The sequence below is a fragment of the Genypterus blacodes genome, unplaced genomic scaffold (genome assembly GCF_046128005.1).
Source record: "Genypterus blacodes isolate CSIRO-AG114 ecotype Tasmania unplaced genomic scaffold, CSIRO-AGI_Gbla_v1 ptg000106l_1, whole genome shotgun sequence".
NCBI classification, from domain to species: Eukaryota; Metazoa; Chordata; class Actinopteri; order Ophidiiformes; family Ophidiidae; genus Genypterus; species Genypterus blacodes.
Genome location: NW_027466910.1, coordinates 1,433,104 through 1,457,305, shown reverse-complemented (window position 1 = coordinate 1,457,305; position 24,202 = coordinate 1,433,104). Strand labels below are relative to the sequence as shown.

The 24,202-nt window shown below is 48.6% G+C and overlaps 4 protein-coding genes, 1 long non-coding RNA gene and 1 other non-coding gene across 10 annotated transcripts; 4 read left to right on the top strand and 2 right to left on the bottom strand.

Moving 5' to 3' along the window:
• The first annotated feature begins 119 nt into the window (after positions 1–119).
• On the top strand, positions 120–1,907 carry coa5 (cytochrome C oxidase assembly factor 5). The gene is made up of 3 exons (XM_076160511.1): positions 120–342; positions 1,322–1,405; positions 1,595–1,907. Exons 1-3 carry the CDS (start codon positions 241–243, stop codon positions 1,634–1,636), a joined length of 228 nt encoding a protein of 75 aa, XP_076016626.1. The 5' UTR covers positions 120–240; the 3' UTR covers positions 1,637–1,907.
• Positions 736–808, top strand: trnak-uuu (transfer RNA lysine (anticodon UUU)). The gene has a single exon. It is a non-coding gene; the product is annotated as a tRNA-Lys (tRNA).
• On the bottom strand, positions 1,742–5,159 carry LOC143008649 (inosine-uridine preferring nucleoside hydrolase). The gene is made up of 7 exons (XM_076160510.1): positions 5,030–5,159; positions 4,383–4,477; positions 3,991–4,178; positions 3,485–3,664; positions 3,225–3,336; positions 2,925–3,061; positions 1,742–2,563 (listed from the first exon to the last, which is right to left on the bottom strand). Exons 1-7 carry the CDS (start codon positions 5,092–5,094, stop codon positions 2,216–2,218), a joined length of 1,125 nt encoding a protein of 374 aa, XP_076016625.1. The 5' UTR covers positions 5,095–5,159; the 3' UTR covers positions 1,742–2,215.
• Positions 5,160–7,037: 1,878 nt separating this feature from the next.
• On the bottom strand, positions 7,038–16,215 carry inpp4aa (inositol polyphosphate-4-phosphatase type I Aa). The gene is made up of 24 exons (XM_076160512.1): positions 15,893–16,215; positions 12,653–12,902; positions 12,480–12,524; positions 12,149–12,267; positions 11,889–12,005; positions 11,687–11,766; positions 11,480–11,597; positions 11,226–11,316; positions 10,966–11,113; positions 10,697–10,827; positions 10,505–10,609; positions 10,308–10,416; positions 10,181–10,198; positions 9,907–10,093; positions 9,510–9,788; positions 9,266–9,410; positions 8,949–8,981; positions 8,654–8,826; positions 8,420–8,543; positions 7,979–8,246; positions 7,768–7,865; positions 7,570–7,682; positions 7,322–7,476; positions 7,038–7,212 (listed from the first exon to the last, which is right to left on the bottom strand). The coding sequence occupies exons 2-24, from the start codon at positions 12,750–12,752 to the stop codon at positions 7,080–7,082; spliced, it is 2,889 nt and encodes a 962-aa protein (XP_076016627.1). The 5' UTR covers positions 12,753–12,902; positions 15,893–16,215; the 3' UTR covers positions 7,038–7,079.
• On the top strand, positions 8,904–10,077 carry LOC143008652 (uncharacterized). The gene is made up of 3 exons (XR_012964620.1): positions 8,904–9,157; positions 9,529–9,838; positions 9,919–10,077. It is a non-coding gene; the product is annotated as an uncharacterized LOC143008652 (long non-coding RNA).
• On the top strand, positions 10,132–24,201 carry slc9a2 (solute carrier family 9 member 2). 5 transcript variants are annotated; one of them, XM_076160503.1, is made up of 18 exons: positions 10,132–10,627; positions 10,713–10,734; positions 10,986–11,136; positions 11,521–11,669; positions 14,339–14,421; positions 14,777–14,913; positions 17,346–17,560; positions 17,665–17,913; positions 19,481–19,731; positions 19,821–20,038; positions 20,252–20,451; positions 20,560–20,649; positions 20,736–20,806; positions 21,236–21,403; positions 21,486–21,591; positions 22,574–22,690; positions 22,946–23,033; positions 23,175–24,201. In XM_076160503.1, the coding sequence occupies exons 7-18, from the start codon at positions 17,429–17,431 to the stop codon at positions 23,588–23,590; spliced, it is 2,106 nt and encodes a 701-aa protein (XP_076016618.1). In that variant the 5' UTR covers positions 10,132–10,627; positions 10,713–10,734; positions 10,986–11,136; positions 11,521–11,669; positions 14,339–14,421; positions 14,777–14,913; positions 17,346–17,428; the 3' UTR covers positions 23,591–24,201. The 5 variants fall into 5 exon arrangements, with proteins under 5 accessions (XP_076016618.1, XP_076016619.1, XP_076016617.1 ...); XM_076160504.1 differs by having other exon boundaries at positions 10,713–11,084; XM_076160502.1 differs by lacking the exon at positions 10,132–10,627 and having other exon boundaries at positions 10,680–11,136.
• Position 24,202: the final 1 nt, after the last annotated feature.

The following is a 24,202-nucleotide window of genomic DNA, read 5'->3' as shown; positions in this document are numbered from 1 at the left end:
ACCTTCATGAATCACCACCAATAAACAAATACGTCAAGCCAAGTCAATACAATACGGGCACTAGGGCCCAGGAGCGTGAAAACCTACAGACGCGCTCCCAGCATGCATTGTTTGTGTCACTCCTGGTTTCCCATCATGCCTTTCGTTACAAATGGTGGTAAACTTGCTTTGACAACATTGCTGTCACTGACCTGGACTAGCCGACGTGCTCGCTTCTGTTAAGAACGACATTCGTGCACAATGCCGAAGTACTACGAAGACAAAGAGGAAGACAACAGGGCCTGTGCCGGCGTCAGGGAGGACTTCAAGGCTTGTCTCCTCCAAAACGACTGCGTAATAAAAGTGAGTGAATGTCAAACACTACGCCATTGACGCACTCGGCTAACGTTAACGGCGTAACTGCAACACGTTGGTATGACAACATGTCTTGTACTCAGACGGCAAGAAAGCTCAATATCAGTGATATTCTGGGATGCTCAGTCCGCTGCTCTCCCATCAGGCGGCGCTAAATCCAGCGAAGGTAGCTTCTGTCAAAATACACCAATTTTGGCTCGTTTAACCTTCAAAATCACCTAAACTTGTTCTGAAATTTACGGCAGCTTGCAGAATCACTTACGTACACAGTTATATACGTGTGAAATCAAATGATATGTCTTAAGTGGTGTGAGTAGCTCATCGTGGGTTTGTGGTTGGTGCGTTGCTCATATTAGCATAAACGTCATGGCTTCACTCAGAGCCCGGATAGCTCAGTCGGTAGAGCATCAGACTTTTAATCTGAGGGTCCAGGGTTCAAGTCCCTGTTCGGGCGGATATACTTTTCATTTTTGTATCAAAATGTCAGTGCTGATCACTATAAAGTGCAGGTTACATGCACTTGCATGTAACCATGTAAAGCACTCTACTGTAATGCATGTACGCTATTTATGCAAACTGACCGAGCTTAAGCAGCTAGCTAGGGCGTCTATTGCGGTAGCCAAGCGTAAGGCTTTGAGTCAGACTTTTCAACTTTATTGGTATTAATTAAGAGCTTTGAATAATATGAACTGTTACCTGTCCGTTCGGGAACATTGTTGTTGATTTAAAATTTCAGGTTTTGGCACTTAAATTTGATCTTAAGTTTAATCGTCTTCTTACTTTTTCTGATCGGCAGCCAAAATGGCTCCGCGCAAGAAATCTGAGGATAATAAAATCAAAAAGAGTCAATACATTACATCATTAGATCTGGTGCTCTTTGTTTGGTAGGAAAGCCTGCAGACTGTTGGAGCGATAGGAATGATAATACACAGTGTGGTCTAACTAAGCTCTAAATTCAATTTGTCAGGAGGGGAAGATGCCCAGTGAGTGTCTGAAGGAGGGCCACTGTAAAGCCCTGCAGACGTCATTCTTTGAGTGCAAGAGGTCCATGGTAAGTCAGCGGTGTTTGCATGGCGAGTGGGAATGATTCTGAGTAGAGACGGAGCCCCTGATAAACATTCCATATCTTTAATCACCCAACATCTAGAAGAAGCAGAATCCTGTATTGAAAGGCTGATTTAATGGCAAGTGTAATTTCTATTTATTGTCTTCATGTTTTAATCTGATCTTCTTACTACAGCTGGACGCAAGGTCGAGGTTCAGAGGACGGAAAGGATATTAAGTCACCAGCGTGGGACTGCTGATGCGGCTGTATGGTTGAGTGAATCCTGGCCAGCGTGTGTGAAGGATGCATCGTTTCAATAATGTGCCAAGACAGTGGACAGCAAAATGACTTGGTATCATTTTTTATTCACAAACTGCAGACTGACACACCGTGTATGTAAAAGCAAGACAGACTCCTTACAGCAACAATGTACAAACATCTGATCCGTCACTGCAGGAGCATCAATCCCACGTCTGTGTGTTTGTGTTCTAGGATGAGTGGGTTTGTGTGGTAAATGTGTTATGGAAAATCTATAATCATGTACAATAACAAATAAACAAATTTCTATTAAAAGTGAACGGAAATAAATCAAAAGTTATTTGCTGTAAGAAGACAACACATCTTTGACTCTTTACATTCAGAGTAAGTTGATCAAAATGTATATTTATAGTAATTGTATAGAACAGTTGAGGCTGTGCAGGTCACTAAAGTAGTTATTAGTCTTAAGACATTTTAAAGTTAATATCTGCAAGTGCACCAACACATGAACTTTCCACTGTAACAGTTACATGAATAACTATTCTATGTGCGTGTTGTTTACTTCAAAGCCGCCATCATCATGTGCTTGAACTTCTCCATGTCTACGGCCTTCATGATGAAGGCCTTGTTAGTCTTCTTCAGTAAGTCCAGTGTGTCTACGATCATCATGCCTCTGGTGTGTGTGCCAGTCAGCTCCACACTGACCGGATAATGATCACTTTCTATGATGAACGAATCATCAATGGCAGCTGCCATGGCGTACGAGTCGCATGATATAAAACCATTGCCGGTGAAAAATTCCTTCTCGAATCGCTCGCTGATTGACACATCCATGGCATGGCGGAAGATCCGTGCCATGAAGCGAGCTTTGTCACTGTCCTGAGCCAGCCAGCCATCGCAGAATTCCTGTCAACACCAGGAGAAATGACAACGTAAAGTATGAGGTGAGTAGCCAAGATTCCTGCAGTAAGTATGGCCACTGAACACATCACGTTGTCTGTCCTGTGTGCCTCATACCTAAACAGACCCCTGAACTAAACCTGAGCTGTTCTGATTCATTTCTTTGAGGGATCATTTTCACTTTACAAGTTGATTAATCCGGCTGAATGAACAAAATTCCTCTCAAATCTGAATTGGAGGTGTGAATGTACAGAATCAGCACCATTTGTTTCACCACAGTTCACACAAGGAGCATGATAGGATTTCATAACATTGACAACATAACATTCTGCTGTGTCCTTTGTAGTTTTCCCTGTCAATGCTTTACCCAGGGCAGTTTGCTGTAGCAGGTAAACTCCCAGCAGGCCAAGTATGTGGGACACTGGTATTCATTCAGCACAACGTATGCAGCTTCTGGATCGGCTGCAAAATTGAACTCTCCACACACTGTAGTGTTTCCTCTGGCTGAGGGAGCAAAGAGTGCACAGCCAATAAAAGCAGTTATTACAACTTCAACTCCAGCATTATGAGAGCAAAGACACGATACGTTGCATTGCTGTTAGATGTATTTGTGTATTGATGGAACATGCAGTCTGAAGGAAGGAGCGCTTGATGCTGCTGTACTGACATTCTGTGTTGCCTCCCATGATGTAGAGCCCTCTGAGTTTGCCAGGTAGAGATGGATCCATCCTCACAGCCAGAGCCAGGTTTGTGAGGGGCGCCGTGGCAACCAGAGATACCTGGGAAGAACACCCAGAGACGTGAGGTGTGTAAGACTGTTAATGCGCACACACACACACACACACACACACACACACACACACACACACACACACACACACACACACACACACACACACACACTCTCTCTCTAGTTAGACGCCTCACCTCTCCTGGGTTCTCATTAATGATTCTGATCATAGCCGTCACCGCTCCCTCCTCCTGCACCATGTCCAGACCAGGGGCCTTGGGGTCCGGAGCGTCTCCCAGCCCGTCCAGCCCGTGGAAGTCTCCTGCGCTGATGCTCTTCCCCAGGATTGGCTTAGCTGCTCCTTTGAACACCGGAATCTTGAACGAGAAGAGAAAAGCACACCAGCTGAATGCCACTACACCACATGTTGACTTGCTTAGGTTGGATGTGATGCTGTTGATTACATAACCAGAGGCCCAACACAGTGCAGTGTAACACTGTTTTCCATTCTGTACTCCATAATTAATCATCAACTGCAGATAACGGAAGTTCATGCTGGTTGTCCTGACTTCCCCTCAGGTCTTGTGGCTTCAGGAGAAGCAGCTCATTGTTCAGCAGCACTAGAAGCAGCTGGTCATGTGATGCTGTACAATCTATTGATTAAGGTCCAGATGATGTCCTTCATTTGGTGTTGGTCCCTCACCTCTAGTCTATTGCAGGCTTGCAGAACACGCAGGGTGTTCTTGCACACGTTCTCCACGCTGGTGTTCCCGTGCACACAGGTGAGGCCCAGGAGCTCCACATTGGGAGCAGCCAGGGCCATCATGACGGCCTGAGCATCGTCCACCCCGCAGTCCACATCCACCAGCAGCTTCTTACTCATCCTGAACCCTGCAGGCCCAGGTGGCAGTCAGGTGAGGACACACAACACTTCCATTACCCATATATACCAGTTGGGTTAGTGTTTTAATGTTGTGAATAAACTCAACAAACTACGGCCCCAACTTTACAAACACACAAACCTCTAACCAAAGTTACTCTGAGCTTCAGTCTGAGTCAATCATGTCAATTAATGGATCACAAAACATCTCCTACCTGCAGCCGAGTGTGAAAATGTTGAAGTGCTCTGTGTGATCACTGCTGCTCTTCCTCTCACACACTGACGCAAATGACAACGAGCCGCAAACCACCTTTGAACAGCATGAAGGGAGGAAGGGAGGTGATTGGGAGGAGTTACTTACAGACTAGTGACTTACTAGCCACTAGTCAGTAAGGAACAGCCCACATGCGTCCAGAGACGGTGTGTAGACAAACACACAGATGTGTTGCCCACAAACTGTCTGTGTTTTTTTTGCAAATCTTGACCACATTGTTAATAATTATAAAGAGTTACAGGAGCATGTGACCGCTAAACACTCAGATCAGGCAGAGTAAACGCTTCCAAAGCCTCTTATTATAGACCGTGGTGAGTAACGGTAACATAAGGAATTGAAGGAAACGTGGACTTCATCCGGATGACTTTCTAACCGTGCGTCTGTTTACACATGTACCCGTCTGTACATTCCGAGCATGTTGTAAGTGATTAACAGGTTCTGCACCTCAGGGTCAAATGCACAGAAACAAAGCTTCCCACCGGGCGAAGCTGCACGTATTTAAACGCGACACGAAAATCTAATCCTTGCATCTCGGTTCTTCGTTGGTTCGCCGGGTTCGAGCTCTAATTTGAACTTTGACCGTTTTACCTCGCCAGAGAGCTCCTGGTGCTGTGACTCACTGCTGCAGTGACAATCCGGATTGCCCCCGCCATGCGAGAACACCGAGACAGACACGGAGGGAAGAGGTCTCACTCTGAGCACATTACTGAGGGACAGAGTGGAGCTGTACAGAGATTGGAGGGCGAGAGAGATCTCGACCGGAAGTAAACAACATGTACCAAAAGGCAAAATGTAACTACAAGTACCAAGATCATACATGACATTAGAACAAGATTTCACCTACTTTTTCAAACTTCATCTATGTGTTTCAGCCCTGGCGGAGGTATGAACTCCCCATTATTTTCGGTGTTTATGATGTTTGGGGTTTGAGAATATTCTGACTCGGTACTAAACAGGTTTACTCGGGGGTAAATACGCGTTAAATGAGTTTTGGGCGGTTCCTCTTCACAAATCAACGATCTTTGGGGTCGCGTCACTGTGTAATCTGAATAAAACCACGCGTTCTGATGCAACAAACGCTTCAACCAACAGCTGTGATGACTAACGAAGTATGCGGTGATCAACAAATGTTGCCTTTATCTTCTTTTAACGATGGATGCTTTTGATTGAAGTATTTAAATCATGTATTTATTTAAGTACCTTACCTTTAATTAAAGTAATAACGTCTCTGTCGGTTCATCAGCACATCAATGTGGCTTTGCAAATCCTTTATTCATTTTACAACTCAGTCTCCCAAACACCCTCTGCGGTCTGAATAAGGTCAAACATCACGTTCTCAATAACAACAGATAAAACTATGACAGCATTTGGCAACAGCAGCCATGTCAGCATAAATACCTATAAACAAAAATAACATCTTTAAAATAAAATCCACCGTCTCTGTCAGTATCGTACAGTAAGTACATGGACCTGGTCAACTGTCACCTGCAGCCAGTAAAGTGTTGTCATGGCAGCTACCGTAATGCAATATGCATTATGTCACCAAGCCAAGAAGCGTCTGTTCAGTGCACGTGAGGAAATGCAGTCTATGTTAGTGCGACAGTATAAGGAAGACCTTACTATATTCATGCACGTGTAAATAAGGAAGTCCTCCTTCCATTCTGATCACATATGTCTGCCTAATCAATTGTGAGTGGTGATGTTAAGGTGACACACTGTAATAAAACTCCTAGTTTAATTAAAGGAGCGGTGAAAGAAATGTCCTCCGTATGTTAGAATGATACAATATCAGAAAGAAAACATCAGAAACCACTGCAATGTGAATACCAAAGAAGAGAAAGATCTTCTGTCTGTGCTTGTTGTTTTTGTGTGTGTTTGTGTGTGTGTGTGTGCTAGAACAAAGTGGAGACAGTGGGGGAACAAACGGATAACAGGCTTCATGTTTAGGTCCAGAGAAATCCCTTAACAGGTGAAAGAAATAGATAAAGCTAATCTGGGGTCATACTTTCGGCTTTAAAACTAAACTAAGCAACGTTGCAGGTAGGCAGCATTAAATGGCAGCAAGGTGTGTGTGTGTGTGTGTGTGTGTGTGTGTGTGTAACTACCTTAATAACACACTAACAAAGAACATGTCACACATCACAGTCTGGATGACATCTCCAGACTGAACACTGTTGTTTGAGGGCAGTTTGGCTCAGATCATTGCTGTAAATCTTCTTTTGCAGACCTTTGTTGTGATTTAGAGTGAATTCTACATTAAAATCCTGCTTAGTGTAGCTGTGCGACTCAAACTGAAACAGGTAAAACAAGAACAAATGCGCTTTACGCCATCTTTGCATATGTTATGCTATAGAGAAAAGTCAAAACGCTTTAGCTGCAGAATGGCTGCACACATCCTGACGCTACTGGGGTTACAGCAGCACCAGGATGTGTTCAGACTGAGAGCGGGAGAGAAACTGGGTTAAAACAATCTAATGTAGCTCTGGCACTTGGACATTTATCTCATTAACTGTGACTAAACACAAAACAAAGTGCTGCTGCATTTTGAGATGTAGTTTGTTTGCCGCCATCGTCACCATCTTCTTCAGTCTGCCAGCGTCTTCCTCCTCCTCGCACAGAGACAGAGGACAGAGTGTGCTTAGGTCTCCACCTTTCCATACGTCCCTTCTGGCGGGCGGTATTGTTTGGGGAAGGCCTTGAGCTGTAGTGAATTAAAGGCGTATTTACGACATCCCACATTCTTCATGGTGTTCTCTCTCCTGCAGCCCTCACTGTGGAAGAGAAGAGTGGAGATTTGTGTTAATTACTTTGGCAAACATCTGACTTCATGAGAGTTTAAAATGAGCTTAGGTACAGGCACAATATTTTCTTTCTGCTGACCTGCGCATACAATCCAAAGCCTGGTAGAAGACCTGCGGGGCGAGTGCATGCTCCTGCTGCAGGATCTGACACTGCTCCAGGGTCAGAGACATGGCCGTGCGGTCCTTAGCACTCTTACAGCAGGTGAAACGCACTCCGTTCAGCCTCCGGCACACCTGAGGTTCAGAGGGAGGGACAGTGGACAGCAGTTAGCGTGGAAAAGGGACGTTTGAAACTCAGAAAGACTCGTAAGCCTGCAGCACATCTACCTCGGCCGCCTGCCAGAGGATCTCCACGTTCTTGCTCTTCTTGGCGTTCACGTTTTGGCTTAGAAGCTTGAGCAGCTCAGGCAGACTGGTGGTGCTGCCGGAGCGAGGGAGGCCTGAGGAGAAACAGAGGAGGAAGGGTGAGGAGAGAGAGAAACAGGAGAAGGTGGCCATGTTTCCTTGCTGTAAAGATGAACTCACAGTCTTCTGGCAGGACCTCCTTAAACTGATCGTAGTACGAGCTGAGGCGCGCCATGTTCTCCATGTTGATCACTTCCTGCAGCGACGTGTCTCCAAACCTGGAGGCACATGTGTGACGTTACAGGAGGAGACTTTCAACGCATCACTCTCTCAAAATGGTCACTTAACCCTTTCATGGCTTCCCCCTTTTCTCCCTTTTTAGTCGACTCACTTCTCAGCCAGAGTCTGCTGTTCGTTGATGCCCACGTTAAACATGACTGGCTGCACGCGCAGCAGCATCCCGTTCTGAATCTCCCTGGGTAACGTCTCAAACATGGCCCCCGGCATCGGGACCCTGACGTTGAAGCCGTTCCTGTTTCCTGTGATCACCGGCAGCATGTCTGGGGCGAAAGCCGAAGTCGCTTGGGTGACTTTGAAAGTGACGTTTCTCAAGTCCGTCACTCCGGTGCTCATATCCTCCAGCATGGCAAGCTCCTCCCCTTTAACAGACGACAAGACATCACAGAGAGTCCAGGTAATGATGCTGCAGGCAGGCATGCCATTTCAAATCCATCATCACACTCAATCTAACAGCTTTATTTCCTTATAGTTGCTGTTTTAAACACACACACACACACACACCCACACACACACACCCTTTCACAATGTTTACCATAGGTGCTGAGCAGCCCTTCATACTGCACCAGTAGGCCGATGGTGGGCAGCTGCCTGAGGAAGCCCGTGTCACAGAGGCTGTTCCTCAGCTTCAGGGTGAAGCCGCAGATCAAAGCCGTCAGCTGTAATCAACACAGATCATGTCAACAGAACACGCAGCACCTCAGGGACACGTGACCGACCCACATGAACCTAATGTGTGTGTGTGAGTGTGAGCAGAGGCCCTCCTGACCGTCTGGCAGAAGACGACGTCGCGGCGGTACTGCAGCGTGAGGCTCATGGCGATGGTGGGGGCGCTGTCCTGCATCAGCAGGAACACCATGGACTTCTTGGCTTTGTCGCTCATCAGAGACGCACAGTCTGTCAGCGTGGCGAGGAGCGGATACAGAGCTTCACTCCACTCGCCTGCAGAGCACAGCACAGAGGTCACACACACACTCTTCATTTCAAATCCCAAATTAAAGGCAGTGGGAGATCCAGTATCAGTTTATAGTGAGGTGCTGGGTTGTTGTTGTTGCTGCTCTTACCTGGTGAAGACTTTTCTACCTCTGGGCTGCTTCCTACAGGCGGGGAGGGAGAAGGTCCACATTATGACATCATCAGGACACAAAGACCTCTACTCATGACAACCTCGCTGTTACTCTGCAGGAAGTGGTGATGATGATGATGACTGATGGCAGTGTGAATGCTAGGATGATGAAGATGAATGATGACATGATGATGGACGCTGATGATGGTAAATCATTGTGTGTGTGTGTGTGTGTGTGTGTGTGTGTGTGTGTGTGTGTGTGTGTGTGTGTGTGTGTGTGTGTGTGTGTGTGTGTGTGTGTGTGTGTGTGTGTACCCTTCTTACTGCCCGGCACTTCATTAGCGAGCAGGAAAACGTCTTCAGAGCTGCTGTCGCTCTGTATTTTGTCTCTGTGCAGCAGCCTGTCCACCCTCTGGATCACACACTCCAGACTCTTATCCGCATTTAGCCAAACCTTCTCCTGCAGGACAACACACACATACACACATTCAACATAGAGCTGACTTAGAGGGCAGAGGGAGACACCAAAGTGAAGCCATGTTGTTCCTCCTCCTCTCACCCATTCCTCCTCCTGCCAGTCTGCCTGAAAGGAGGCCCGCTTGCTCCTGCTCCCCTCGCCGTCTAGATGTCCCATGTGTCGCGAGGGCGAGAGGGCGGCACGAGACGGGGAGGTGGGCTGGCGCGAGGGGGAGCGGGACGGGGAGCGAGAGGACGGTGAGAGAGAGGTGGAGGACGGGGACGGGGTGCTCTGGTGAGCCGGGTCCGGGCGGGCGGCGGCCAACGCCAGGATGGCGGAGGACAGGAGCTTAGAGTCGCACACGGTCACCAGCTGACGAGTCTACGAGAGGAGCGAGAGACAAGAATGACGAGGGATGTGCAAGGTCAAAGGTCAGTGGATGGATTTCGAGTATGGTATGAGTTCAGAGCGTTTACATGAACTAACCCGGCTGTCTCACCTTCTCTGTTAGGATGGCCAGAGTTCTCTCCAAAGCATTGGCAGAGCGTTCCTTGGCAGCTCTGGACAGACGCTCTGTGTAGTAACATACTTGAGTCTTCAGTGTGTTGATTTGACCAATCAGCTCCTTGGCTTTGGCCACATCCTGTGGCAGGTAGGGCATTCGTTTGGAGGCGGAGCCTGCAGAGCTGATAGAGAAGAGAGAGTAGAAGGTTACACAACTACAGCTACACAACTCTGCACACAAACAGATACCACACCACACCTGAGCTCACCTTTCCTCCTCATACGTTCTGATTGAGGGAAGCATTAAGAGATAAAAACAAAGTTAAGCATTTATGAAATCGAACACCAGGAGACACACGGTACACACACACACACACACGGCGGTGAGCTCCTCACTGTTTCCTGGCCTCCTCCAGCTTGTGCAGCAGTTTTCGGAGGCCGCAGCCTTTAAAGCCTTGGTGATGTGCTGCAGGAGCACCTATGGTCACCACATCATAGGTGCGGTCTGAGGGAAGCAGGGGGACAATGAATTATGAGCACGCATAGACAGGAAATGCAGACATTTTGGAGACAAGAAGAGACAGAGCACAAACCGTATCCAGACTCTCCCTGTACTCTCATCCTCTGGATGTGTAGGTTAGTGGGAATAAACTCCAACTTCCTCTCTGCCTTCAAGGTGCTGGCCTTAAAGGATGGACCTGTGAGGGAGCAGAGAGGTTAGTGTGTGTAGGAGGGTGTAGGATGTAGGATGGTGGTCCTATGTAAACACTGTGTGAGGCTCTGACCCTTGTATTCATGCAGGTCACTGATGGTCTCCTGGTAGGTGAGGATGATGGTCTGGTACTGAGTGATGATCTGCCTCCTGAGGTTCTCCCAACATGGAGACAGCTCCCCCAGCTCCTCCAGCTCACACACCCTGCACACCAAACACATACACCCATATCAGAACGTCCTACAGCTCACAATCAAGAGCTTTAGTTTGTGATCAGAGTAGCAGCAGAGGCAACATATATACAATAACAAGACAGGTGTTGAGTGTCAGGTCTCACATTACCTCACTGCGTCCTCCTCCAGCAGCAGCTTGACAAACTGGCGAGGGATGTGCAGGGACAGAGCGCTCTCAGCCATCTGCTCCAGGATCCGGAGGTGGTTTCCATCCGTGGTGGGGAAACGGTACGTCCTCGACATCACGCCTCCAAACACTGAAGCAGAGGGAAACGTGCAGGTGTGTATTAACGTAAACACCAGGCCTCTGTGTTAGTGATGCTTCAGCAGGTGGGAGATTTACCACTGAGCTCACACAGACACACTCACCTGCCTTCAGAAGGGGATCTTTACATAAAGATGAAGATTTGGATTTGAGGCCCTTGGATTCAGTCAAGCTTTCATCAATCGGGAGCACCATCTGACACACACACACACACACACACACACACACACACACACACACACACACAGTAAATCAGGCTGGAAACAAGATCTGCAGCTCTATAAATAAAGATACTCCAGTCATATGTAGAGTTTATTTATGTATATCCATCGTTGAAGGAAGAAGCAGCAGGTCTCACCCTCCCATTAACCGTGTCTCCTCTCTGTAACCTTGCAACAGGAGCTCTTTGGTCTTTCTTCTCCTCGATCTGCCAGGCGATGACGGTGATGTTGCCCACTCGCTCGTTCTCAGCCGACCTGCGGAGAAGGGAAGCGACGTCAGCACGGCACCAGAGCACAGCAGAGAGAGACGTGAGGGGAAAAGGCAACGTGAGTGTTTGTGCTACCTGAGAGTCAGGTGCAGCCTGTGGTGTTTGTCCTGCAGCAGTTCCTTCACAGGGAACATCGCTGAGCCTAACATGTACATCTGACGCACAAACATAAACACACACAGAGGATTTAAGAGCTTTGACCCGGGAACGTGAAGGTAACTGAGGATGCGTTTCCTTTAAAGGAGATTGGAACACAGAGGAGGTCTGGTCGGCTTACTGTGCCCTGTGTTTGGTCCTTCACATCGTAGACTGAGAGCTTCACCTGAGTCTGCTGATTGATCAGAGCGTCCTGGAAGAACGCTATGCTGCTCAGAAAGATAGGGTTACTGGTGCTCTGGAGAGAGAGAGAGAGAGAGGGAGAGAGAGAGAGGGGGAGCAGAGAGAGAGGTTATAGTTGATGTCTTATGTTTAATCTCTGTCCACCAATCTCCCAGGGAAAGAAGGAAGACAGTAGGTAGTAAAGGAAGCAGGATGCACCTCTATGGTCTCAGTCTGGGCGTGTTTGGTCCAGAAGGCCTGAGGTGGAGTGGTGCAGCTGACTGCCACAAAGCTGGTGGGCTTCCTGTCCAGAGCTGGAGTGACCAGCTCACTGCAGGCTGACACGTAAACATAAACACAGCAGATTACACACTGCATGCCTTCACAGAGCCACGCTCACTAATCCCTCACATGGCGGAGATGTACAGTTTAATACCTGATGGTCAGCACGTATTTGATTTGATGTGGGCACCGATTTATCACATCAGTAACAAGCGGGCAACAGCTGCTCTGCATTTGAGGTCAAATAGAGTCTGAAGCTTAAACTCACCCACACTGAACTCCAGGACAGGCTCGTCTGGATCCTGACTGTTGCCTGCAGAATCACAGAAAGACGAAGGAGAAAGAAGAAGAAGAAGAAAAGAAGAAGCTCCTCTTTAAAAGCCTGCGATTTCACTGTAGACCAAGCAATACAGGTTACCATGGCAGCAGTTACTAAGTTACCCGAGAGAGCCAGCCCCATCATCTCAGCCGCGAGATCAAACGTGTTGGCCCGGTACACAGACCACGGCCGATGGCGGGGGCTCCGCTGCTTGCCGGACATGGTGGAGCGCTCAGGGAGAGGAAGAGGAGGAGGACGGATGAAGAACAAAGAGGCTCAACACCTCAGAACGGGAACTCTGCGGTTGATGCGTGTACGTCGGCTTCCCTGGTGCGTAGATCTCAGCAGTCACACATCTGTCGGTGATAAACGCTGAAGGAGAGAGAAAGTGAAACAAGAGGCTGAAACGTCTCACCTTTGAGATCTAATATTAGACTGGATGATGATGATGATGATGATGTCAGTGAGTAAGATCAGGGTTGTTAGTAATGACAGAGACGAGCAGGTGACATAAACAGCTTCACGTTAACAGATGTGTTCACACGGGGCTGTGAGATCTGTCACCAGCAGCTCTGTATGTTTCACAACAGCACTGATTCCTCCTCGCCGCCGTGTTTATATAGGCGCTTCAGAGGCTTCGTTAGGGAGGAAGTGTGATTTCTTCTCTGCCCAGCTGTGAGACACACAGAGCTGCAGCTAAAACCACACGTTCTATCTGCAGATGCTTCTTCTGCTCGCCTACAATGATCTTGGAAAGCTGCTGCCTGTAGATACAAGGTAGGGGAAGGAGCCAGAGAGAAGAACTTGTGGACAATAGGACGACTACAACACAGAGTGGAGGGCGGAGAGAAACAGGGGACTCAAATGTGAAAGGTTCAAAGGTCAGGGAGAAGGATGCAGCGTTTGATATCACTCAGAAGGGTAAATGTTTACATCTCCTGTGTCACGTCAGACACACTTAGCATCTCCTGCTTCATACGTGTGTGTGTGTGTGTGTGTGTTGACCTTTGCACAGAGTGATCAGCTACAATTGTTTCCTACTTCCCAGCACTGATATATTATTGACCATGTGGTGTGTATGGTACAGTGTGTGTATGTGTTTGTCTTTCCTGTGTGTGTGTGTGTGTGTGTCAGTGTACAGGATACACTTCACAGGATGACAAAGAGGCAACTGTGTGTGCGTTCATGTGTAAGGACCTCTGCAATACAAGTCTATTTTTACTGGAGTCTTTTTTTGTGGTCACGTGCCAGGCAGCAGTGAAACACGGCCTCTCACTGACACACTCCACACTCATCTGCATACACTCAGCCGCGGACAAAAGCCCACACACACATCCTGCACCTGCACACATCAAAGACACGCATTCAGAAAAACCCTTTCTGCCTATTTTGTCTGTGTGTTGTCTCCTTGGTTGAGAGCAAACAGACGCCACGTGCAGCATGGGGGCTCTGCCTCATTAGGCTGAGAGTCAGTGGAAAAACTGTTTAACACGCTCTAATCCTGCCTCGGGTAACATGGGAGTCACTGTAGGAAACCCAAGATAAACCTAATGCAAAGCCACAGGAAGCCACTCAGCATCGGCCGTTAGATCAGCCTGACAGACATCACAGTCAGAGCTCAGACGCAACAAACAATGAGTTTGGGCTTTAAATCCTTGGAGCAAACTTCCACGCTGATGAAGAGTTTAACGTTCCCTCCCTCCCTCCACAGCAGCTGGTCTGGAGCTCTTAATGTGGTCAATAATGCAAAGAAGCTGAGGAAGAGGTTCTTTGAAAATCAGTGTGTCTTATCTGTTTCCATCTTTTAGGGAAGAAGATGTCTAAGATGGAGAACGAGCAGCGAGGTGCGTCGGTGTGAACGGGCCAGAGGGGACACATGTGGTCCTCACAGGTCAGTGGGAGGATGGAGGAGGACCGTGTGGGGCGGTCTGGAGAGCAACATGGCCCAGTGAGCCCAGCTGGACCCCTGCAGATGCTGTCAACGCCAGCTGCACTGCTGCACTGCTGCACATTTCTCTCAAATGTCTTCCCGCTGTTTCATCCCAGTTTGTCTCCTCTGATTCCTCGCCTCCACTCTGCAATTTAACACCGTCACAAACACTATTGGATTTATGCTTTGTCATCAAATCTAACTTTTCTTTTCCTCCTCCTCCTCCTCCTCCTCCTCCTCCTCCTATTCCCTGTCTGTCCCCCTCTGACCCCGGTGCTTCTCTCTGGTTCCATCTATCGATCCGGTGTGGGTGCAGAGCCGAGCTGTGACAGTCCACCGTCCCTTGGGCTCTGATCTACAAGGAATGAAGGAATGTCTGCTGTAACCATGGATACCTAATGCACTGTTAGCAGGAAGACCAATCTGACCGATCGATAACTGATCAGAGAAGAGGTGAATGTGCAGATTAGCTCAGTTTCAAGAGAAGCACACTCGTGCCGAGGCTGAAACAGAAACGTGGGGTCGTAAAGAGCGAGGGAGCGAGGAGGGCGTCGGGAACAAAGACGCCACTGTTACCACGACGTCAGGGAAACAGGGGCGTGAGGAAGAAACGGTTAATGATGATGAGGCTGAGGATGAAGTCCTGATAATGAGGCCATAGGGTCAGACACACACACACACACACACACACACACACACACACACACACACAGGGTTATAGCTGGAGCTTTGGTTTGTTTAAGACGTTAAGAATTTTTCACACAAACAGGACCAACACACACACACACACACACACACACAGACTGAAGGAGTGAGAACAGTCTTTCACAGGATCAAACTTAATCCTCTCCTCAGTGTTAGGAGCATCTGGTCGGCCTAATAACGCAGCGGTGTGACATATTGCTACAAATGCAACAGAGCAACAGCAGTATGACCTAAATATAGACCTGCAACACGGCTCTATAACATCACCATCACCATCACCATCCTCATCATCATCTCTTTATGTTGTTCTAAGCACTGGCTGTTCCGCATACATGCACTATACACCCCCAGCTGATCTGTTTACAGGCCATAATCTGATACTGCTCTTATAGCGTTTATGCTGTGTAACACCGCTCTGTACATCCAGATCACATCCGCGCAATCTGGCAGACAATAACAAAGATTGCGTCATGTTATAGCGTTCAATGAGGCCGCTGGTTGTTCGCCCCTCTCTCAGGCAGATCAGGTTTACAAACCAAACACATGAAACCACAAATTAAACCTGGGTAGAGATGTAAACACATATCGTTCTGATCCTAATGCGAGATGCTGCTTCTGTCTTCACGGCATCATGTAACACTGTGAGCGAATACACCACGAAAAACGGAATTCAACCGACAACCGAATAGACAAAGAGGCACAGTGAGAAGGAGAAAAGGTTTCATACCGGTGAGGAAGAGGCAAACGTTTGGTTTCTTCTCATATTGATGCGCATCCCGCTCACATCCTCGACGATGTCTGCAGTCAAGACTCGCCCTGACTCCCTCTGACACATCCACACGTAATGCCTCTGCTGGGTGCCGAGCCTCTCCTCTCCACTGGGGGGCGACATATGCACGCGCTGCAGAAAAAAACTTCATTTATTTATTTATTTATTTTAAATTAAGAAGTTAGAAATGCTGATTCCTTTCTTTCTTTCTTTCTTTCTTTCCCTCTCTTCCTTCCTCCTTTCCTATCTTCTCTCTCCTTTCCTTCCTTCCTTCCCTCCCTCCTTCCTTCCTTCCTTCCTTCCTTCCTTCCTTCCTTCCTTCCTTCCTTCCTTCCTTCCTTCCTTCCTTCCTTCCTTCCTTCCCTCCCAGTATTGACTTCATTTGTTTCTAAAATCACTTCACTTCGAGAAAACCACTTTCTCGAAGCAGGTGTGGCTAATTATTGACAGTGAGGCTCGGGGGCAGCGTGCACAATATGAGCGCACATCTGAATGGAACGCAGCCAATATTCCTGTCATTAGTTTGTATTCACATATTCACACACGTGCAGCGTGAGCCGCTTCAGTGAAACATGAATCTGTGTTGTCACTCGGTGTGCTGCCGTTACCGAAACGTCCCCCCCGTGGAGGCGCGAGCGGCCCGAGCACAAGCCAATCACAGCGGCGCTCGGGGCCGCGCACTGTCGCGTATCGGTGCTCGTGGACGCGCAGCAGGTAGAGAACACACACAGGTGTTTGAAGGAGACTCACCAGAACACGCGAGTGTGTGAAGGAACTTCACTTAATTTAGATGCGAGGTTTCTGTGGATATGTCGGAATGAGATCAGGCGGAAACGCACTATTTAACTTTTGAGGAGAAGGAACTTGTTTTTATTCCGATTTTTGAATGTTGATGGAGTGAATACCCGTGGATTTAACGCGGATACTCGCAGAGTTTGGAGTGTTGTTTTGATCCACGATGGGTTTAAGCCGGAGGAGAGCAGCTTGGATTGGACTCTTTATTTGCACTGTTTTAAGTGTTTTCAATGGCTCCAATGGAGAAGTTCCAGTTAAACCAACCGGCCCTGTCACTATTCTGCCCCCGATTAAGCCTCTTGATGGACCCCAGGCTTTCCCAGATAAAGAAAAGGCAAATATGCCCGTTTTTACAATGGACTACGATAGAATCCAGATTCCCTTTGAGATCACACTTTGGGTGCTGCTCGCCTCATTCGCAAAGATTGGTAAGTAACAAGAAAACTTGTTTAAAACAAGGACGTCAATGCGAAACTGAGGTGATTCAGGATTACATTTCTCTTTCTTTGCCAACAATATGCCTCCCATTCACAGAGGATCCTGTTCCTGATAAGCTTCTCTCACACTTGCTCATCCTGTTTCTGAACCAAAGCTCCATTCTCCAATCTCCTCTCAGGTTTCCATGTGTACAAGAAGATCACGGTGTGGGTGCCAGAGTCGTGCCTGCTGATCAGCATCGGCCTGATAGTGGGTGGCATCATGTATTCAGTCAAAGAGGAGCCCCCCGCCGCCCTCTCCTCCAACGTCTTCTTCCTCTACATGCTGCCCCCGATCGTCCTGGACTCGGGCTATTTCATGCCGACCAGACCCTTCTTTGAGAACATCGGCACGGTTTGTGAAAACTCAGCCACGACCTGCAAAAACGCACAAATGTTGTCGTGTGTGTGTGTGTGTGTGTGTGTTTCTCATGCTGTGTCTGTCTCCTGTGTGTGCAGGTGCTGTGGTTTGCAGTGGTGGGGACTCTGTGGAACAGCATAGGCATCGGTATGTCTCTGTTTGCCATCTGCCAGATTGAGGCGTTTGGTGTGCAGGACATCAACCTGCAGGAGAACCTTCTGTTTGCCACCATCATCTCGGCCGTGGACCCCGTGGCGGTGCTGGCCGTGTTCGAGGACGTCTCCATCAACGAGCAGCTGTACATCGTGGTGTTTGGGGAGTGCCTGTTCAATGATGCCGTCACCGTGGTGAGTGTTTGAGTTTGTGCAAATGAGTGTTGCCGGTAGCCAGTTTGTGAAAACGCGTTTGACACCGTGTCATTTACTCTAAACACACCTGACTTTAAAGCAGAGAGACAGAGACTTGCCACAGCATGCAGGCCTGAGTTGCTCTGGGCTACTGCTTGTTGTGAAAATATGTAGAGCAGCAGGCAAGTTGGCATCACAAGAGGGATCAGACTTTAGTGTATCACCGTTAAGGACAGAGAGGAAATGCAACAGATGAACAGATCTACACCCAGAGGCCCAGCACTCCCATGAAACATCACATTTAAATGGAAAAGTCCTATTACTGCCATATGTGAGCATAAATCAAAGTGGAGATCACCCACGTGTACAAAACAATGCACGCCCAGGGCGGCTCCATTTCTGTGTCTTTAGTGTTCTTTCACCCTCTAAAGGCTGAGCTCAGGTGTCACCAGATACCGTATGACTGGTTGGAGCTCTGTTCAGGGTTTCTGTGAGGGCAGGATGAGTCATTGTTTGATTGACGAGGAGATAAATGCTTAAAAAAAAATGGAAGTGGGGGAATGTGGGTAGAGACTACACCAAAACAAATGCATCATGTGTACCGTTGAGTTTGTTTGCTCAGATGCTGCCAAACCAGTTTCTGAGGTCACTGTTACATTTGGCTGAAAGGGGGAGGAGTCAGCGCTCATCATAGTCTGCAACGCCACAGGCTCCTGCTCAGGTTTCCCCTCTCGCCCGTTCTGTAGAACACCGCCCACATTAACCTGTTCTTAGCTTTGGCGTGGCAACCTTTTTGTCCGGCACACAGTAGCTGAACTGATGCTCAGACTGAAGACAAACATTTACCCAGGAGGCCAGGAGAGCTCAGGGACAACGCCTGAGCTTGAAATATGGGACAAAGGGACAAATGGCTTCAGATCTAATAAGAGCACTATGTTATGTGATAGCTATGCAAATTCAAAATACGGAACTGGTCGGACCTGCACACAGATCTGGGGCCTTTTTAAGAAAATAAAGTGTAAGAGGAAGAAGTTTCAAATCTGAGAGGGGCCTCTACAGGAGCCCTGATGTGCTCCTCTGATAGAAAAAACCAGAACTTCAAAAGGTGCAAACCTCAGATTTGAACAAACATTGATAAGAATCAAAAACATGAAACTTTCAGGTCCCTTGATTGAGTGAAGTTAGGATACAAATGTTTCTTAGTTTCTGCTTCAGTCTCTGCATATTAAATCAAAACGTACGGAACAATCTGCACCGTGAACGTTCCAGACTTCTTACCGCAGATCTCCTGGGAATAAAAGTGAAGTGAGGGTTTGACTTCAATCATTGCCGGCGCAGGAGGAAGTGAAACGAAGGCGGCTGATTACTTTCAGTGAGTCATTTGACGTCTTTGGTGAAAGGAGATTATCAAATTGCAAACAGTGCAGAGTAAATATTCAAGATAAATCACTTTTATCAGGAATGTTGTCACCAGAGGCCGCAGCCCCTAACACCACCCATGACCTCTGACCAGGATCTGTGTGTGTGTGTGTGTGTGTGTGTCTGTGTGTCTGTGTGTGTGTTTCAGGTGCTGTACAACATGTTCAACTTTGTGGCGGAGATGCCAGTGGTGGAGCCGGTGGACGTGTTCCTGGGCGTGGCCCGGTTCTTCGTGGTGGGGCTGGGCGGTATGGGCTTCGGCATCCTGTTTGGCTTCGTGGCCGCCTTCACCACGCGCTTCACCTCCAAGGTCCGGGAGATCGAGCCGCTCTTCATCTTCATGTACAGCTACTTGGCCTACCTGGTGGCCGAGCTCTTCGCCATTTCCTCCATCATGGCGTGAGTAGACGGCCGCGTTCATCCAGGTGAAGACTCCCTGCAGGGCGAGTAGATCCAGATGTTTAGATGTTTGATGTGTGTGTGTGCAGCATCGTGACCTGCGCCCTCACCATGAAGTACTACGTGGAGGAGAACGTCTCCCAGCGTTCCTGCACCACCATCCGACACGTGGTCAAGATGCTGGGCTCCATCTCCGAGACCCTCATCTTCTTCTTCCTGGGGATGGTCACCGTGACGACAGAGCACGAGTGGAACTGGGGCTACATCCTGTTCACGCTGCTCTTTGCCTTCGTGTGGAGAGGTCTAGGTGAGAGAGGAGTGTGTGTGTGTGTGTGTGTGTGTGTGTGTGTGTGTGTGTGTGTGTGTGTGTGTGTGTGTGTGTGTGTGTGTGTGTGTGTGTGTGTGTGTGTGTGTGTGTGTGTGTGTGTGTGTGTGTGTGTGTGTGTGTGTGTGTGTGTATTTGCTTTGGATCCTCAGTGAATCAAAAGTTCCACTCTTCATCTTCATCCTTCCCTCACAGGTGTCTTGGTGCTGACGCAGATCATTAACCCTTTCCGCACCATCCCGTTCAACATGAAGGATCAGTTCGGCCTGGCGTACGGTGGCCTGCGAGGCGCCATCTCCTTCGCCTTGGCCTTCACTCTCCCCGACAGCATCGGGCGCAGGCAGCTCTTCATCACCGCCACCATTGTCATGATCATCTTCACCGTCTTCCTCCAGGTAAGGGCCCGTTCTGCCTTAAGGTGGAATCACGTGTGTGTTGCAGTTGGTTGAATAAATGTAGGAAAGTTTGTAAGGATCAGCAAATCTTTCTCTCTCTCTGTGCAGGGCATCAGCATCCGGCCTCTGATCGAGTACATCAACGTCCGCAAGACCAACCGCAACCTGGGAACCATCAACAATGAGATTCACCTCAGGGTGTGTATGGCTCAGTGTGTGTGTGTGGGGCAGCTCTTGCGCGTGCGTGTGTGTGTGTGTGTTAACAGCTCTTCCTTCACCCTCAGCTCATGGAACACACCATCGCTGGCTTAGAGGACCTGTGTGGACAGTGGAGTCACTACTACTGGAAGGACAAGTGAGTTTCAAAGAGGAATTACAACAAAAGAATCAGTTTCCCTGTGAAAGTGGAACCATCAGGGCCGTTTGAGTTCACTCGCTCTATATTTCCCTCTTTGTGGTTTTGTTTGGTGACACCTATTGTTCACTCCGGGTGTGTGTGCGGGAATGTAGACGCTAACAGGCTACGGTGTCGTATTCTGCTTCCTCCATGCTGCTCCTCCTCCTCAAGCGCTGAAATGTTCCCTTACTTCCTTATAGACTCTGTTCTTTCCCTCAGTTATCAGGTCGAGGTCCTGTAGGTTTCTCAGGTCAGGAATGTCTCTTCTGTGTTCTGCTTGTTTCCACATGTTGTGTGAGGACCCTCGGCCTCGGTCTGACCTGCAGGAGGACCTACACACACATTTTCTTTGTCAAACCCTAATGTGAACCCAATCTCCTCCCGCAGGTTTTTGAAGTTCAACAACCGAATCCTGCGTCGGGTCCTGATCCGAGACAGCCGGGCCGAGTCCAGCATCGTGGCGCTGTACAAGAGGCTGGAGCTGCAGAACGCCATGGAGATCCTGGACACGGTGTCTGGAGACATCAGCGCTGCTCCGTCCATCGTCTCTCTCTAGTACGAAACCCTTCATTCTCACACCACCGCCGTGTTGTGTGTCTCCTCTTGTCTCACCTAAAGCATCTCCTCTCTTTTCCAGTGAGGAAAAGAAAAACTCAGCCAAACCGAAGAAGAAGTTCATGGCACCTGACCTGAGGAACATGCACGACATCCTGTCCAAGAACATGTACAAGATCAGGCAACGGGTAAGTTGTATGAACTGATGAAGTGGCTCAAACGCACAACAGGATTTCACTCTTCAGCTCAGTATTATCCAGATGTTTAAGCGTTTCTTTGTCATGTAAACTCATTGTACTTCAGTATCATGGGCGTCGTCTTCTTCTACTGTTTCCAGCTGCTTACAGTACACAGTGTCGCTACAAAGTCCGCCCTCTTGTCTCAGCTCAAACGTCCAAACTAAAGCCGGTTCCTCCGTCTCCGTTATCCGTGTTTCTGATGGTGCGATTCCCGGTGCTGCCGCTGGATCTGCTGGTCCTGCTCTGCTGCTTTGCATAGACACATGAGTGCGGCCGGCGATGCTTTCCATTTCCAGTGATGTCACCCTCAGACATGCTCTCAGAGGAGCTTTGATGCAGACGAATCTCTATGTACAGACTCTCAAACTGACAGATTGTCCCCTTAAGCACCTTTTCAAGTTTCCCATCAGAGCTTTGACTGCTTTCATTTCCTCTTTTCTGCCTTTTGGCGTTACATTCTGCTCGTTTTTTTACGATACTCAAAGCAGAAGAGTAACCTGGGGTCAGGTTTGCATTTGAACAATAGAGTCTGGTGTTTGTTTTAGGTCTAACTAAGAGGCGCGGGACAGAAACACTGTTGACAGTGAAGAGCAGGCAGGGGGAGGGGAGGGGAGGGGAGGTGTCACAGTCATGGCCTCTCTCTGTCTCTCTGTCTCTCTGTCTCTCTGTCTCCATGGCTCAGACAGGTGTGGTCAGTTTTGGTTGAGCAATCTGACGGTCGGCTTTGTCGTTAAAAGTGTTTCAGGCTCATAAAAACCGACTGAATGCTGCTACAGTCCACTTGTATCGGCTATTGTCCTCAGGATTCCTCCTCCGTCTCCTTCCACTGAGTCGTTTCAAAGCATCCAGGTCAAACTGAAATGCATTCTGTATTGTGTGTGTGTGTGTGTGTGTAACATGTTGTCTGTTGTGTGCCCTCGTGTTTGACCAGACGGTGGCGTACACCAGTAAGCACGCCCTGCCCAATGAGAGCCAGAACAAGGAGATACTGATCAGACGCCACGCCAGCATCCGCCGCAGCCTCCGGCCCGGCAGCTTCCAGACCACGGTATGCAGGAAGCTGAGACATATGGCCTGTAGGGGGGGGGGGGTTACTGTCTCTCTCTCTCACACACTCACACACACACATCCACCCCCACACACACACTCTGTGGGATAAGTGGGGAATGCTACATTTCTGTATTACAGTTAGATCTGAACCTCATGATGCAGGATGTGAATGCTCACTTTCTTAATCCCGTCTCTCATCCTGTCCCGTTCTCCTCTTCTCCTCCTCTCTCACGCTTCCCTCTCTCATTCCCAGGTTGTGCCCAAGTCTCAGAAGTATTTCTCTCTTCCTGCTGGGCAGAATCTGGACTCCAAATTCCCTCCTGGCAGAGCGAGTTACGCACGTAAGCTTCCCTTCAAGCTTCACTTACATGTTGCGTTCACTTGACGCAGGCCTTTTCAGTGTTACATATAACATTTACTTACATATAACAGCATTGAGTTGTTGTGATCATGCCTCTTCCTCTCTTATCTGCCTGTCCCAGGTGATGAGGAGACCCTGTCTGAGGTGGCGTTCCCCTCTCGACGCTCCCGGTTTGGCCAGCCTGCTCGTTCCTCCGCCAGAGCCATGATGCCTCTACACAGGATGGACACTCTGACTGAGGCGCCTTCTGTCAACATACTCAATGAGAGGCAGGGCGAGAAGGAGAGGGCGTGGCCTGGATTTTCTAGCCCCTCTGCCAGCGATTCCCCCGCTGGTTACCCTCTCCATCCGCTCGCCGCCTCCGCTGACCTCAACTCCTCTTCTGACAACCTTAGAAACGAGCATCACGAGGCGGAAGAGGAAGAGGAGGAGCATCCCGCCTCTCCGCCTCCGGCCTGGGCCGCCGAACCCAGAGATGCCGACAGGACACAAAACCCTCTGCTCAGGCGGCCTCAGTGGAACCCCAAGAGGACATGAGACCGTCCCTGAGCTCCCCCGGTGGCAGCTGGACTGCGGTGGACTCGGGAGTCTCGGGGGTCCAGCAGGGTCCAGCAGGGTCCAGCAGGGTCCAGCAGGGTCCGTCAGTCTGAGCGTGTATTGACGAGTGTATGAACAGAGGCCCTCCCTAACCTGAGCCGTGACGTGGTGATGGTACTGACACTGTGGTACTGAACTGAAGTGTAGCTGCCCGTGCTACAAATACACACTAATGCCCTGCACAGCGTTGCTATAGTGACGTAACCTGATCAAGTACAGTGAGATTGGATCCTTTGTATTTTCTTCATGCACACATTTCACATGAGTGTCATTTTATATCCTTTTAACTTTCCTGTAGGCTTTTTAAATGTAATTATGTAATATTGTGATATACATGTGAAGGTGGGTGACCGCTGAAGTTGTGTAAATTAACCCTTCACCTGCTGGAGCCTTCATTCTTCTCTGTTACACTGATGGACACACACCAGCTCCACCTGATTCCTTTCTTTTATAATTGTAATAAATTGTCTCCATTGTTCTATCCGTATCCAAACCAACACTCATTGTGTGTGTGTGTGTGGCCACAGTAGGAGATCAACCAGCATGTTCAAC